General features: G+C 35.3%; 1 protein-coding gene across 25 annotated transcripts in view; it reads left to right on the top strand.

Annotated features, from left to right (window-relative positions):
* CCSER1 (coiled-coil serine rich protein 1) overlaps positions 1-14355 on the top strand; it is a 1462911-nt gene that overhangs the window by 161759 nt on the left and 1286797 nt on the right. For all 25 annotated transcript variants that reach the window (XM_025290710.2, XM_025290711.2, XM_044946320.1 and 22 more), the window contains exon 2: positions 9227-10588. In XM_025290710.2, coding sequence (XP_025146495.2) covers positions 9268-10588 — 1321 coding nt within the window. In that variant the 5' untranslated portion in view covers positions 9227-9267. The remainder of the gene's footprint in view (positions 1-9226; positions 10589-14355) is intronic.

Raw genomic sequence — 14355 nt, 5'->3', positions numbered from 1 at the left:
ATTAATTCCAAGCTGCAAGCCCATTGACATATGGATATTCTGGCCTCTAACTTTCCTTTCTGTCTTAACTAGAAATGAGAATATTTGTCTATGGGTAGACAGAATTAGACCTTCCAGCTGAGAGAGGTTGGGGAGATTTTAAGCTAAATTAAAATATATTTGACTGTGAAATAACATATGTATGGTTAATTTTTCTTGATAATTTATAGTTATTAAACATTTATCATGTCCTAGACCCTGTTCTAAGTGCTTTTTTGGTGTTACTTATTAGATTATCACAAAATCTTTAGGACAATGAAGCCTCAGGGAGTTTAAATAACTTTTAAAATCATTCTAAAGTCCCACAGCTCTTGTATGTAGTGCTGAATTCAAATTGAGATATTCTTGCATGAGAGTCTGCTTTCTTAACAGTACACATTCATTGTGTATAAATCCCAGAACATAAACTGTAGCATTAAGTATCAATATAGGCTCATTATTTACTTACGCCTGGATCATTTGTAGATATGACTTAGAGTTTTTTTCTTCTTTCACTATTAAATTCTGTCTAATCTCTGGTCAATATCTATTCTTTCTCTGTATGTTTCTCTTCTCTCTCTGTTGTCTGTTCTGGTCAATGAAGAATTAAGATTATATCTGGCTAGGTTTCAAGATAAAGTGTCTTTCTAAATATGTATTATGATTCCTGTCCTACTATTAATTCAGACAAGGAACACATTTGCTTCCCTAAATCCTGCTAGAATAATCTCTTTGAAATGTATTCTCCTTCAATATTGTAACGGTTTCTATTATTATGCAGTTGAGCACCTAGGATATTGATTTATTGATTTATAGGTCCAATCAGGGGCAGTCTATCTCTGCTCACATGCTATTTTTAGGGTCAAATCATTTTGATATAAACAAGCATTTCTAATTGCTTGTTTGTGTCATTTTTCTTTTTTATTGATGAAAATAACTTACTGCTGTATTCAAGTGGCTAAATTATAAGCAAATTTAATAAATCTCTAATTAAAGATATTCAGTCAATTATACCGTTTCTAATTCTTGCTATCTTTGGCTGACATTCTCATTCTCTTCTCTGTGACCAGTCAAATAACCCATTTGGTTCTGATCACTCATCCTTTCAATGTATCTTGTATTGTTTTCACCATCCCTGCTGGTTGCAGTGGCCCTTATCCATGTGTATGAGGATTTACGTGTTATAGAAACCTGCATTAGTTCACCATTCATTAAAAAAAATAATAATTAAACATTTTAGAACTACATTTAAAAATTGATTACACCATAGTTAAAGTAAAATTAGGAGTATAAGATTAACAGATATATACTACTATATATAAAATAGATAAAGACTTACTATAAAACATAGGGAATAATATTCAGTATCTTGTAATAATTTAGTATCTTGTAATAATGTATACATAAATGTGAGTTTCTTTGCATTTCTTTGCTGTACACCTGAAACTAACACAATATTGCAAATCAACTCTACTTCAATTAAGGAAAAAAAGAGATTGAGATGTAAATTGCATGAACTTTGTAATAGAATCTGAACTGGAGGCCTTTCCAGCTAAGCCATAACACCTATTGGGCCTCATTTAAATGTGCACCAAAATAACATCATTAGATAAGATTTACTTGGAAATTTATTCAAGCTGTTGTATATTTAATTCTGGTGAAAATTGATGTGTCCTTTGATATATTTACATATGATTTGTTTCCTGTCATTATTTTCTTAATGTTGAAGTTTATTGCCTAGTGAGTATTTGACTTCTATGAATATTCTTTTTTGCCATTTTCACCATGTATCACTGATTTCTTTTCAGTGTGGTCATTTAGGCTCTACCTGGTTATTTTCTGATATCCTTTTTGAGAAAAGATAGAGCTGGGATCATACTTAACTTATGTAACATTCCCCATACACATTTCAAATATTTGTTTTATTTTAAAATTGTAATAAAAATGTGTACTTTAGAAAGGTGTATCACAAGGGGTAAGAATACTGACCTCAGTTGATACACTTCCCCCTGGAGTTTTAGATGGTTTTTTTAAATTGAGTCATCAGGGAAGATTTTGATAAATAGCTCATTCTCATAATTACTCTGTGTGCTGTACTGTCATGTACCGCTTGCTTGGATGCATTTCATTAAAAAAAGGAAGTCCAAATTTACTCTGTACCAAGCAGAGTGTTATATGTTTTTCTGTTGTTATACCTTCCATCCTTGAAGGTGAATTACTATGCAATAATTATTATCTGTGTTCTAGTTCTCACTACTAGTAAGTGGCAGACCTTGCATTAGAAACCCATTTTGTTATGCTGATCACATGTCTGTATAAAAGGTTCTTTGCTTGTGTAGTCTTGTTTTTGCAGTAATATACTACTAGTTTGGGAGAGAGAAAAAGGATACATAATACTATCTCAGATGTGGGACTTTGGGTCCCTTTATCATCTTTGGCTCATAGTTGAATATTAGGGCTGTCTAAATTCTAGGAAATAGAAAATTACAGGGAAAAAAAAAAGATGAAGTGTATTTTGTTCTATTTCTTTTACTTGCACAAATAGGTATACCTGTTTATGCATATAGCACCCAGGTTCCAAGGTGATAGCTGTGAAAACTTAGAAGGATATTTTATGTCTTTGGTTAATGCCTTTGGAATTATGGAAGAAAAGTATAATTTTTCAGCATATATTAATTTTTTAATGTATTTTGCTTTAACTCTAATTTTAAATAGGTAACATATTAATGATTTATATAACTTCTTGAAATGGAATTCACATCCTTCTAAACCATGCCAAATAAGAAATTTAGCTCCAGTTTATTTGGAATAGGTCAACCATGTAAGTTGTGCTCTATTAAGGGTAATGGTAGTATTTGCTAAGGTTGTAGAGATCACTGAATAAAGTACTTTCTGGGAGCTTTTTGTTAAATTGTGTGCTCAAGAACAAAGGATATTATTTCTTCAGTTGAGGTAGAACTGAGTTTCATACCATTTTTAATATAGTCAGTCTGCATTTTTAAGATGGTGTTTCTGTACATCAGGGTAACTTGTTTATTTAGACAGCATTAGAAGTATATTTAGAAGATAACCTTACATGAAGAATTTGTATTTTCAAAGAAAATATTTATGATAATAAAGGTCCTTGGACAATGAGCAGGTCTAATTCAACCTATATATTTTCTAAACCTGTTATGATTAAAGTGACTATGACTTCTAAGCTAAGACACATTAGATAAGAATTGAGAGAATACATTTTGTCTGATTTGGAAATTTATAAAAGCATATGAAAATTGTGCAAGATTTGCTAAAGAATTAAAATAGTTATAATTGTAGTAAATTTATAGTAAAAATAAAATTACCATGTATTTGTCTTTGTTGTGTTTGTCTTTCATGAAAAGTCAAAGTTGATTTGATGATGTGTTATTCAGCTTATTAGCATTATTTTCAAATGTAAGCAAAATGTAGATCATTGATTTTACAGTTTGAAAGGCTTTCAAATTAATTCATGACTGAAAGTTGGAATTCAGCATAATTAAACTCAAAATGGTAGCATTTATTTTTGGTAGTGAGAGAGAAAATATGCTTGTTTATGTTTGAGATACTGGTGTCTTCAAGTTAAAATTTTGCTTTATGACATCTATTTACTCTGTAGGCATTGATTGTGTATTAGGCACTGGGGTCTTGAAGAAGAAGTGGCCTTTGCCATTAAGAAACCTAAGGTAAAATAGTAAAGTCAGATAAATAAGCAGATGCTTGCTACGAAAGTTAGACCTTGAGGATGGATTTAAGAGAAGTACTAAGTCCAAGATGAAAGACAGCATGAAAATGGGGGTCAGAGATGACATTCTGGGAGGGACCATGTTGTAGAAATAGAAATTTTCTACAACAATGGACATTGGAAGTAGATGGACCCACATCTGCTAATGTCTTGATGGTGAAAGTGAACAGAAAATGGCAAGTAGTAATCAGTGCAATTGGAGAATAAAATATGAGGACGAGAATAATGAATCTGGAGATACAGATAGCATCCAGACTTTAAAGAGTCTTTCTAAACAGTATGGATAATCCCAACTGTACAGATAGTTTTGTCTTTCTCCAGTTTAGCTGGAATGAAGAACTTCATTTAAGTGACTATCAGCAGATAAAGTGAAACATAAACGATTTTTGTCTCTAATATATTTTATATCTACTCCATGTCATCCCATTCAATGTATAAATATCTCTGTATGTCTATGATGTTTTGACATAAAGAAATTAGTGTACATATATTCAGTTCAGTTCAGTTCAGTCACTCAGTCGTGTCTGACACTTTGTGACCCCATGAATCGCAGCATGCCAGGCCTCCCTGTCCATCACCAACTCCCGGAGTTCACTCAAACTCATGTCCATCCAGTTGGTGATGCCATCCAGCCATCTCATCCTCTGTCGTCCCCTTCTCCTCCTGCCCCCAATCTCTCCCAGCATTAGAGTCTTTTCCAAGGAGTCAACTCTTCGCATGAGGTGGCCAAAGTACTGGAATTTCAGCTTCAGCATCAGTCCTTCCAAAGAACACCCAGGACTGATCCCCTTTAGAATGGACTGGTTGGATCTCCTTGCAGTCTCAAGAGTCTTCTCCAACACCACAGTTCAAAAGCATCAATTCTTTGGCGCTCAGCTTTCTTCACAGTCCAACTCTCACATCCATACATGACCACTGGAAAAACCATAGCCTTGACTAGATGGACCTTTGTTGGCAAAGTAATGTCTCTGCTTTTGAATATGCTATCTAGGTTGGTCATAACTTTCCTTCCAAGGAGTAAGCATCTTTTAATTTCATGGCTGAAATCACCATCTGCAGTGATTTTGGAGCCCCCCAAAATAAAGTCTGACACTGTTTTCACTATTTCCCCATCTATTTCCCTTGAAGTGATGGGACCGGATGCCATGATCTTCGTTTTCTGAAGGTTGAGCTTTAAGCCAGCTTTTTCACTCTCCACTTTCATTTTCATCAAGAGGCTTTTTAGTTCTTCTTCACTTTCTGCCATAACGGTGGTGTCATCTGCATATCTGAGGTTATTGATATTTCTCCCGGCAATCTTGATTCCAGCTTGTGCTTCTTCCAGCCCAGCGTTTGTCATGATGTACTCTGCATATAAGTTTAATAAGCAGGGTGACAATATACAGCCTTGATGTACTCCTTTTCCTATTTGAAGCCAGTCTGTTATTACATGTCCAGTTCTAACTGTTGCTTCCAGACCTGCATACAGGTTTCTCAAGAGGGAGGTCAGGTGGTCTGGTAATCCCATCTCTTGAAGAATTTTCCACAGTTTATTGTGATCCACACAGCCAAAGGCTTTGGCATAGTCAATAAAGCAGAAATAGATGTTTTTCTGGAACTCTCTTGCTTTTTCGATGATCCAGCAGATGTTGGCAATTTGATCTCTGGTTCCTCTGCCTTTTCTAAAACCAGCTTGAACATCTGGAAGTTCACGGTTCACATATTGCTGAAGCCTGGCTTGGAGAATTTTGAGCATTACTTTACTAGCGTGTGAGATGAGTGCAACTGTGTGGTAGCTTGAGCATTCTTTGGCATTGCCTTTCTTTGGAATTGGAATGAAAACTGACCTTTTCCAGTCCTGTGGCCACTGCTGAGTTTTCCAAATTTGCTGGCATATTGAGTGCAACACTTTCACAGCATCATCTTCCAGGACTTGAAGTAGCTCAACTGGAATTCCATCACCTCCACTAGCTTTGTTCATGGTGGTGCTTTCTAAGGCCCACTTGACTTCACATGCCAGGATGTCTGGCTCTAGGTCAGTGATCACACCATCGTGATTATCTTGGTTGTGAAGAGATTTTTTGTACAGTTCTTCTGGGTATACTTGCCACCTCTTCTTAATATCTTCTGGTTCTGTTAGGTCCATACCATTTCTGTCCTTTATCGAGCCCATCTTTGCTTGAAATGTTCCCTTGATATCTCTAATTTTCTTGAGGAGATCTCTAGTCTTTCCCATTCTGTTGTTTTCCTCGATTTCTTTGCATTGATCACTGAGGAAGGCTTTCTTATCTCTCCTTGCTATTCTTTGGAACTCTGCATTCAGATGCTTATATCTTTCCTTTTCTCCTTTGCTTTTCGCCTTTCTTCTTTTCACAGCTATTTGTAAGGCCTCCTCAGACAGCCATTTTGCTTTTTTGCATTTCTTTTTCTTAGGGATGGTCTTGATCCCTGTCTCCTATACAATGTTATGAACCTCCATCCATAGTTCATCAGGCACTCTATCTATCAGGTCTAGTCCCTTAAATCTATTTCCCACTTCCACTATATAATCATAAGGGATTTGATTTAGGTCAGACCTAAATGGTCTAGTGGTTTTCCCTACTTTCTTCAATTTAAGTCTGAATTTGGCAATAAGGAGTTCATGATCTGAGCCACAGTCAGCTCCTGGTCTTGTTTTTGTTGACTGTATAGAGCTTCTCCATCTTTGGCTGCAAAGAATATAGTCAATATTTATATTAATAGTAGATCTATTAGTAGCATATATATATAGTAAATGGAAGTCTGGTTATTTTCATTAAGGGTTTAGAAAGAGGTGTATTTGTTGTAATTCTTTTTTTCTGAAAGTTTTTCATTATTATATAAATCATTTGAATACTTGCCTAAGAGATATGGTATTTATTCACTCTTTTAATTGCTGATAGAGCTGCAAGAATTATTGAAAAGAGATTAAGAAACATTTTAATATATATGAATTCTGAATATATTTGAGACATAATGGTAAATATCTTGACATTAAAGCATTGAAAGCCCTAGGTTCACCACCAGCTGCAAATCGTTATGGCTGATAATGCTCTAATTAGAGCAAAGTTATTCACTGGGCATTGAATGGAAATAAATCTTGCATATAAATAAAAAAACACAGCTGAGAATGGTATTCATTACATCATTATTAACTGTGAAAATGTAAGAAAATTATATTATTTTTGCATCCATTTCAGAATATATAAGCTGAGAGGAAAATGAGATAGTTTTAATTTGTTGAAGACCTCGCAAATGAAAATGTCTTTGTATTTTAAACTTTCTTCAGTCAAAGTCTTGCAAGAATACTTAAATGTTTTAGAAGCAGTTTGCACATAGTTTGAGTTAAATTCACATTTAGTGAGTGCAGTTAAAGACCATCTGATAAAAATCATGGAGGGCAAATTGATTTTATATAATTTAGAACAAGATATCAGAGAGGCGATGGCACCCCACTCCAGTACTCTTGCCTGGAAAATCCCATGGATGGAGGAGCCTGATAGGCTGCAGTCCACGGGGTCGCGAAGAGTCTGACATGACTGAGCGACTTCACTTTCACTTTTCACTTCCATGCATTGGAGAAGGAAATGGCAACCCACTCCAGTGTTCTTGCCTGGAGAATCCCAAAGACGGGGGAGCCTGGTGGGCTGCCGTCTATGGGGTCGCACAGAGTCGGACACGACTGAATCAACGTAGCAGCAGCAGCAGCAGAACAAGATATCAAGTATTTAAGAATGCATATCTGACAGAGAACATATTTTCTGTTTTTTTCATACTCTTCTTCAAGGCCATGAAAGTGTATACTTGATCAGTTCCATATCTGTAAGGATGATAAAGTGGAGGGCTTGTCATTTTATGTAGTATTTGTTATTGTTAGTTTTGGTTGCAATAAACAGCAAAGTGAAACAATATGATTCAAATTGACAAAGCGGGGGTGTGCACATTATCGTTAAGGAATTAACTGAAATTCAGAATCACAGCAAAACAAAACAAAGTAGAAACCAAATAATGTCACATTATGAAAGGGAAAGAAAAATAGTAGTGAAGAAAAATAGTAGTCACTGTAAGGGAAAGATCTACCATACAACTTGGAATTTCTGAATAGGGACATATGGGCCTTCTGCAGCATAAGCTCTTGGCTTTTTACTTTCATGAAAGCAGTGTATATCATGCTGATTATTAACTGACCCTGTGGTTAGAGACGGCTTCGCTTTCTAGTTCTGCTTTGAGTGATGTAGGCAATTTACCTTTCAGTTGTAAAGTGACCAGAGTAAGAGCTACTTCTCTAGTTATAAGCATTAAAAAAAGATAATCTATTTCAAGTATTTGGTGCATGACAGTTAATAAACTGCAGTGGCCACCTTTTCTTCCTCTTCTTTCTTGTCTTCATCATCAGTACTCTGACATTACTCTTGTTTATACATTTTCTGAGTTTCTACTTTTCTCTGTATGTAGGCTCACTCAGCATTACCAGTTGAATTAACTTTCAAAAATTCATCTTTTCTTTAACTCAACAGTGGTTTCCTTATAACTTTATCTTTTGTATAACTCTTCTCTCTATCCTTTGTGATGTGGTTTACTTTCCTCTGCCAGTGGACTGATTATCTGTAAACTCCCTAAATCAAATTCCAAGAGGAAGAATATGTCTCGGTTGGTTTTTCTTTGAGTGGAGATTCTAGGATCAGGTCATGCCTTAGTCTGGTCTGTGATTCTGTTAAGCTTGGGTCAGTTACTTGTTGAGTCCCATGGTTCATCTCGTGCTGGCCAACAGACAGTGGTGGGGGATTTTACTCAGAAGACAGTGATCATGCCTGTCACATGCCTACTAAATCTAAATAAAGAAACATAAAAAGTTAAGATTAAACAATTTACCAAATCACAGAACCAGTATGAGTAGTAAGGCTGCTGCTGCTGCTAAGTTGCTTCAGTCGTGTCCGACTCTGCGCAACCCCATAGATGGCAGCCCACCGGGCTCCCCCGTCCCTGGGATTCTCCAGGCAAGAATACTGGAGTGGGTTGCCATTTCCTTCTCCAATGCATGAAAGTGAAAAGTGAAAGTGAAGTTGCTTAGTCGTGTCCGACTCTTAGTGACTCCAAGGACTGCAGCCTACCAGGCTCCTGTGTCCATGGGATTTTCTAGGCAAGAGTACTTGAGTGGGGTGCCGTTGCCTTGGTCTTGAATAATGTTCTTAAGTCTTCTAATACAGTACTCTTTTGAATAGACTTTAATTATTCTTGGTCATCTTTACGTTTAAAATTTCCCTACAAATTATTGGATATTTTGCTACATAGAGATTCAGAGAATTCCTTAAGTATCAGAAGTATAATATTTATTATTTTAGTGTAGCACAAATTTTGTGTCATGAATGAGAAGACAGTATTTTGTTTTTAAAATGTCATGTTTATAATTGAATTCTTGTAATTTATTCTGTTTGTTTTAACTTTTCTCAGGTTACTAAGTTAGCTATCGCAGCACAAGCCTTGGAGTCCCAATGGGGGACTCCGGATCAAGACGATCTACTCTGGTCTCCCGGTTGCCAATATTCAGAAGGAGTATTAGCAGAAAACACGATTCTCTTCCTTCTTCACCCTCCTCCAGTAATACGGTCGGTGTCCACAGTTCCTCTCCTTCCAGCACTAACTCAAGCTCAGGTAGTACAGGTAAACGCAGAAGCCTCTTCCGTACTCCATCCATCAGCTTTCATCATAAGAAGGGGAGTGAACCTAAGCAAGAACCTACGAACCAGAACCTTAGTATTTCAAATGGTGCTCAACCTGGTCAGAGCAGTATGCAAAAACTGAGTTTGGAAGAACATACTAAAGCCAGGGGAAGACATTCTGTTGGTTTTAGCAGTTCCCGAAATAAGAAGATAACAAGGTCTTTGACAGAGGATTTTGAAAGGGAAAAGGAACACTCGACTAACAAGAATGTCTTCATAAATTGCCTAAGTTCTGGGAAAAGTGAGGGGGATGATTCTGGGTTCACAGAAGAACAAACTCGCCGTTCTGTTAAGCAGTCAACAAAGAAGCTTCTTACTAAATCTTTCTCATCTCACTATAAATTGTCTAAGCCAGTTCCACAGAGCCAATCTATTTCATTGGTACAACAATCTGAATTCTCATTGGAAATTACACAGTACCAAGAACGGGAACCTGTATTAGTAAGAGGTTCTCCATCTTGTTCTGTGGATGTAACAGAACGGGCAGGTAGCTCTTTACAATCTCCATTGCTTTCTGCTGATCTTACTACAGCTCAGACACCTTCAGAGTTCTTAGCCTTGACTGAAGATTCTGTGTCTGAAACGGATGCATTTCCTAAAAGTGGAAGTATGGCATCCCACTGTGACAACCTTGGCCACAATGATTCTACCTCTCAGATTTCTCCTAATCCTGCTGCTGTTACAAAGACCATAAGAGACCTTAGGGGAGCCGTTCCCTGTGCAATTGTGTCTCCTGGAAAATACAGATTAGAAGGTCGATGTAGCACGGAATCTAATTCTTTACCGGAAACCTCTGCTGCTAATCAGAAGGAAGTGTTATTGCAAATCGCTGAACTACCTGTTATGAATGGGAGTGACTCAGAGACTCACCTCTCAACAGATACAAGAGAAGATCATATAGTAATACAAAATGGTGAAACAATGTTGGCAACAAGCTCCCCAAGGAAATTTGGCTTTTATGAGCACCATAAAGCAATAGCTGAACGTGTGAAAGGGATCCATCCTATTTCAGATTCAAGGATAATACCCTCTTCTGGTGATCATCATGTTTTAAACAAAACTTCATATGGATATGATGCAAATCCTGCCAAAGGTATGCTGATTTTCTCTGTATAATAAATGATATGAATTATAATTTTCCTTATAGTCAGTTTTCTTATTCCATCTCATGAATGGGAACTATGTTTTCCTTAGTTTTCACTCTCTAATATTCTTTCCTATTTATAATTTGCTTTAAATCATTTCTGTACTTAAACTTACTTCATTTGTATCATGCTGAAATGTAATTCAGCCATATTACTATTTTCCTTAGTTGTGCTATTCAGATTCTGAGCCTCAGAAGAAAGTGGAAGGAAATTAATTCTATTTACAATATGGCTTTATCTAAAATAATGAGTATCTTTTATAGTTCATGATGGAATATTGGTATATCTTAGTTAAATAATAACCATTATAAAATAAATTTGTATACATTTTATTTTGTATTTTAGCAAAGCTTTTTATTATTAAATAGGATCCATGTTTTGGCACAAAAAAGTGAAAGGGAAGGTTGATTTAATGCAGTCTGTTATTTAACAGAAAAACTTTGTTTTTCAGTATAAAATTCAGTTTAAGAAAATTGTTGATGGGCTGTGTTCATTATTTTTTATTCTTTTTTCTCCACCGTGATTACTGCTACTACCACTACTGCTGCTGCTTTGCTGCTACTATTCACGTTAATAGGGCTCCCCTGGTAGCACAGAGGTAAAGCCTCTGCCTGCAATGCTGGAGACCTGGCTTTGATCCCTGGGTCAGGAAGATCCCCTGGAGAAGGAAATGGCAACCCACTCCAATACTCTTGCCTGGAAAATTCCGTGGGCTACAATCTGTGGGGTCGTAAAGAGTCAGACAAGACTGAGCGACTTCATTTTCACTTTCTTTCACACTAATAGTTCTTTCAACAGTAAGTCCCATTTACTGTTCTCTCAACAATATGTCCCATTTACTCTTCTGTTTCTTTGGAGACATTAATTTATTGACTCTGGAGGTGATTGAAGTCATTACTATTATTGTAACTCATTGTACAGGCAAGATAATTGGGAGCACAGATAGGTTAAGTAATGTGTCCAAAGCCACTAAGTTCATGAGTAATTGTTTATGATATAATTCCTATGAGATAGGTACTAACTAGTATGTTCCCCATTTTACTCATAAGAAAACTGAGACTGAGGGATTATACAACTGGCTAGTGGCATAGCCAGATTAAACTATTTAAACCCAAAGATCAGTCCTCTTAGTGACTAGGTTGTAGTACATAACATGACCTAGCCTCTTTTGAAAACATTAGGAATAATATGAAAATGTTAAATAAAATTTGTGATCAATGAAGTTATGTATTATATAATATCAAGAATTATAAGCTTATCTGACTTGTTTAACTAGTCTATCCATGAATATAGCAATTCTAAAGTTTTAAAGTCATGAATTAATTTTCCAATTGTTTTAATATTTTTTCACATTTACAAGATAATTTTTACACATCTTCTTGCTTTTTTCAATTTTTGATCTGGGTAGCCTTATTTGTATTTTTGGTGATACTTGCTTCATTCTTTAACTATAATATAATTATAAGAATGATAATGATGATGATACTGAAGTGCCTCAAAATGTGATAAGCAGTTTCCATGCATTGTTTTATTTAATACTAACCAAAAATTTATGTGGAATTTAGTAACAAAGTTTAGGATTAAGTTAAATAACTTTATGAAATCATACTCTTAGCAAATGGTGGACCTCAGATTGGAACGTAGGCAGTTCTTAAAAGAAATAACATGCAAAAGGGTAAAAGTATAATTACCCTGGTTAATTCTTATTTAGAAATGATGGGTTGCCTCAATGTCAAACTGTATAAAGTAAATATTATCTCAATGGAAACTAGGTAATGACCAACAATTATCTTGCCGGCTATTAATCTGGTAACTGAGATCCTAATTCCAAGCCATTTAATACATTAAGTTAATTTCACTGAATTTGACACCATGATGCCTGTTCCTGGACATAGGTGATTATTCATATTACCTATAGCTTGTAAAATAGAAAGAGATAGGCAAATAAGCTGGTAATGTAAAAAAGGAAAAGTTGGTTTCATACTACCTTTCATTTGCATCAATGGTAGATATTCATCTGCTGTTCATCAAGATTTTATAATTTGGAAGTTTAAAGCTCTTACAGACATTTAAACAAATGTATTTTGTAGAAGAAAGAGTTGCTTAATTTCATAACACTAGACTTATTCTGTATTTATTATGCAATATGTTTAAAAAAGTATTTAACAAATATATGAATGTGTTAGGTGTACATTCATATCAGAATTGTTAATGAGATGTTAGCTTTCTGGCAATTTAACCTTTATTTATTAGAGTAAAAATTTTCTAAAAAGAACAGGCATATGTTGGCTTAATTAGGTACTAGCCAAAAGTCTTTAAACCCATAGATGAGCCTGAACAAATCAGTTTCATTCATTTATAGATATTTGTTTTGATACTGTTTTTTTGGCATTAAGGATATAGAAATGAACAAAACAAACTCCTCCCTTCATGAAGCTTACTTTGCAGTGGGAATACTCAGACAGTTAACATAGAAATAAATAAATGTCAGATGGTGATAACTGCTGAGAATGGGTTTAAAGCAGAATAAAAGATTAGGATGTGGGGAGTGGGATTGTAGTTTGCTTTTTTTTTTTTAAGCTTTATTGAGGTATAATTGACAAATAAATTATGTGTTTAAAGTGAACAAAGTGATTTTTTGATATATGTGTACACTGTGAAAGGATCCCCTCCCTCAAGTTATTAAGCTCCTCAGATCTTTATCTTATAATTGAAAGTTTGTACTCTTTTGCCAGTCTTTCACTGTTTCTCCCACTTCCTAACCCCCGACAGCCACTTTTATGCTGTTTCTGTGAGTTCAACTCAGAAAGATTCCATATATAAGTGACACCATGCGGTATTGATCATATTGTGCATAATGCTGCTGTGAATGTGGGAGTACAGAGATCTCTTTGTGGTAATGATTTTGTTGACTGTAGGTAGATCACCAGAAGTAAGGTTGCTGGCTCATATGGGAGTTCAATTTTTACTTTCTTGAAGAACCTCCATACTGTTTTCCAGAGTGACTGCACCAGTTTATATTCCCACCAACAATGCACGAGGGTTCCCTTTTTTCCACAGCCTCAAAAACACTTGTTCTTGTTTTGACTCTTTGATAATAGCCATCTTAACAAAAATGAGGTAACATCTCATTGTGGTTTTGATTTGCATTTCACAGATGATTAAGAATGTTGAGCTCTTTTCTTCATGTACCTTTTGGTCATTTGTATGTCTTATTTGGAAAAAAAAATACTTATGTTTACTTATGTCCTTTGCCTATTTTTTTGTTGTTATTGAGTTATATGATTTTCTTGTATATTTGGCTATTAACCCCTTATAGGATATATGATTTGCACATATTTTCTCCCATCCAGTTAGTTATCTTTGTTTCTTTTTCTTTTTTTCTTGATTATTTGCTTTTCTGTGCAGAAACTTTTTTGTTTGAAATATTCCTACTTGTTTGTTTTGCTTTTATTTTGTTTATTTTTGATATGTAGTCCAAAGCATCATTATCAAGATCAATGTCAAAGAGCTTATTCCCATGTTTACATCTAGGAGGTTTATAGTTTCTGGTTTTAATTTTCAAGTCATTAATAAGTTTTGAATTGATTTTGGTGTATGGTGTAAGATTCCAGTTTCATCTTTTTTGCACATGACTGTTTACTTTCCCCAACATTTTCTGTTGAAGAGACTGTCTTTTCCTCATTATATATGATTGGACTGTTTGTCCAAAGTT

Source organism: Bubalus bubalis, chromosome 7 (genome assembly GCF_019923935.1).
Source record: "Bubalus bubalis isolate 160015118507 breed Murrah chromosome 7, NDDB_SH_1, whole genome shotgun sequence".
NCBI classification, from domain to species: Eukaryota; Metazoa; Chordata; class Mammalia; order Artiodactyla; family Bovidae; genus Bubalus; species Bubalus bubalis.
Note: the sequence above shows the minus strand (reverse complement) of the source record. Positions and strands in the feature narration are given on the sequence as shown.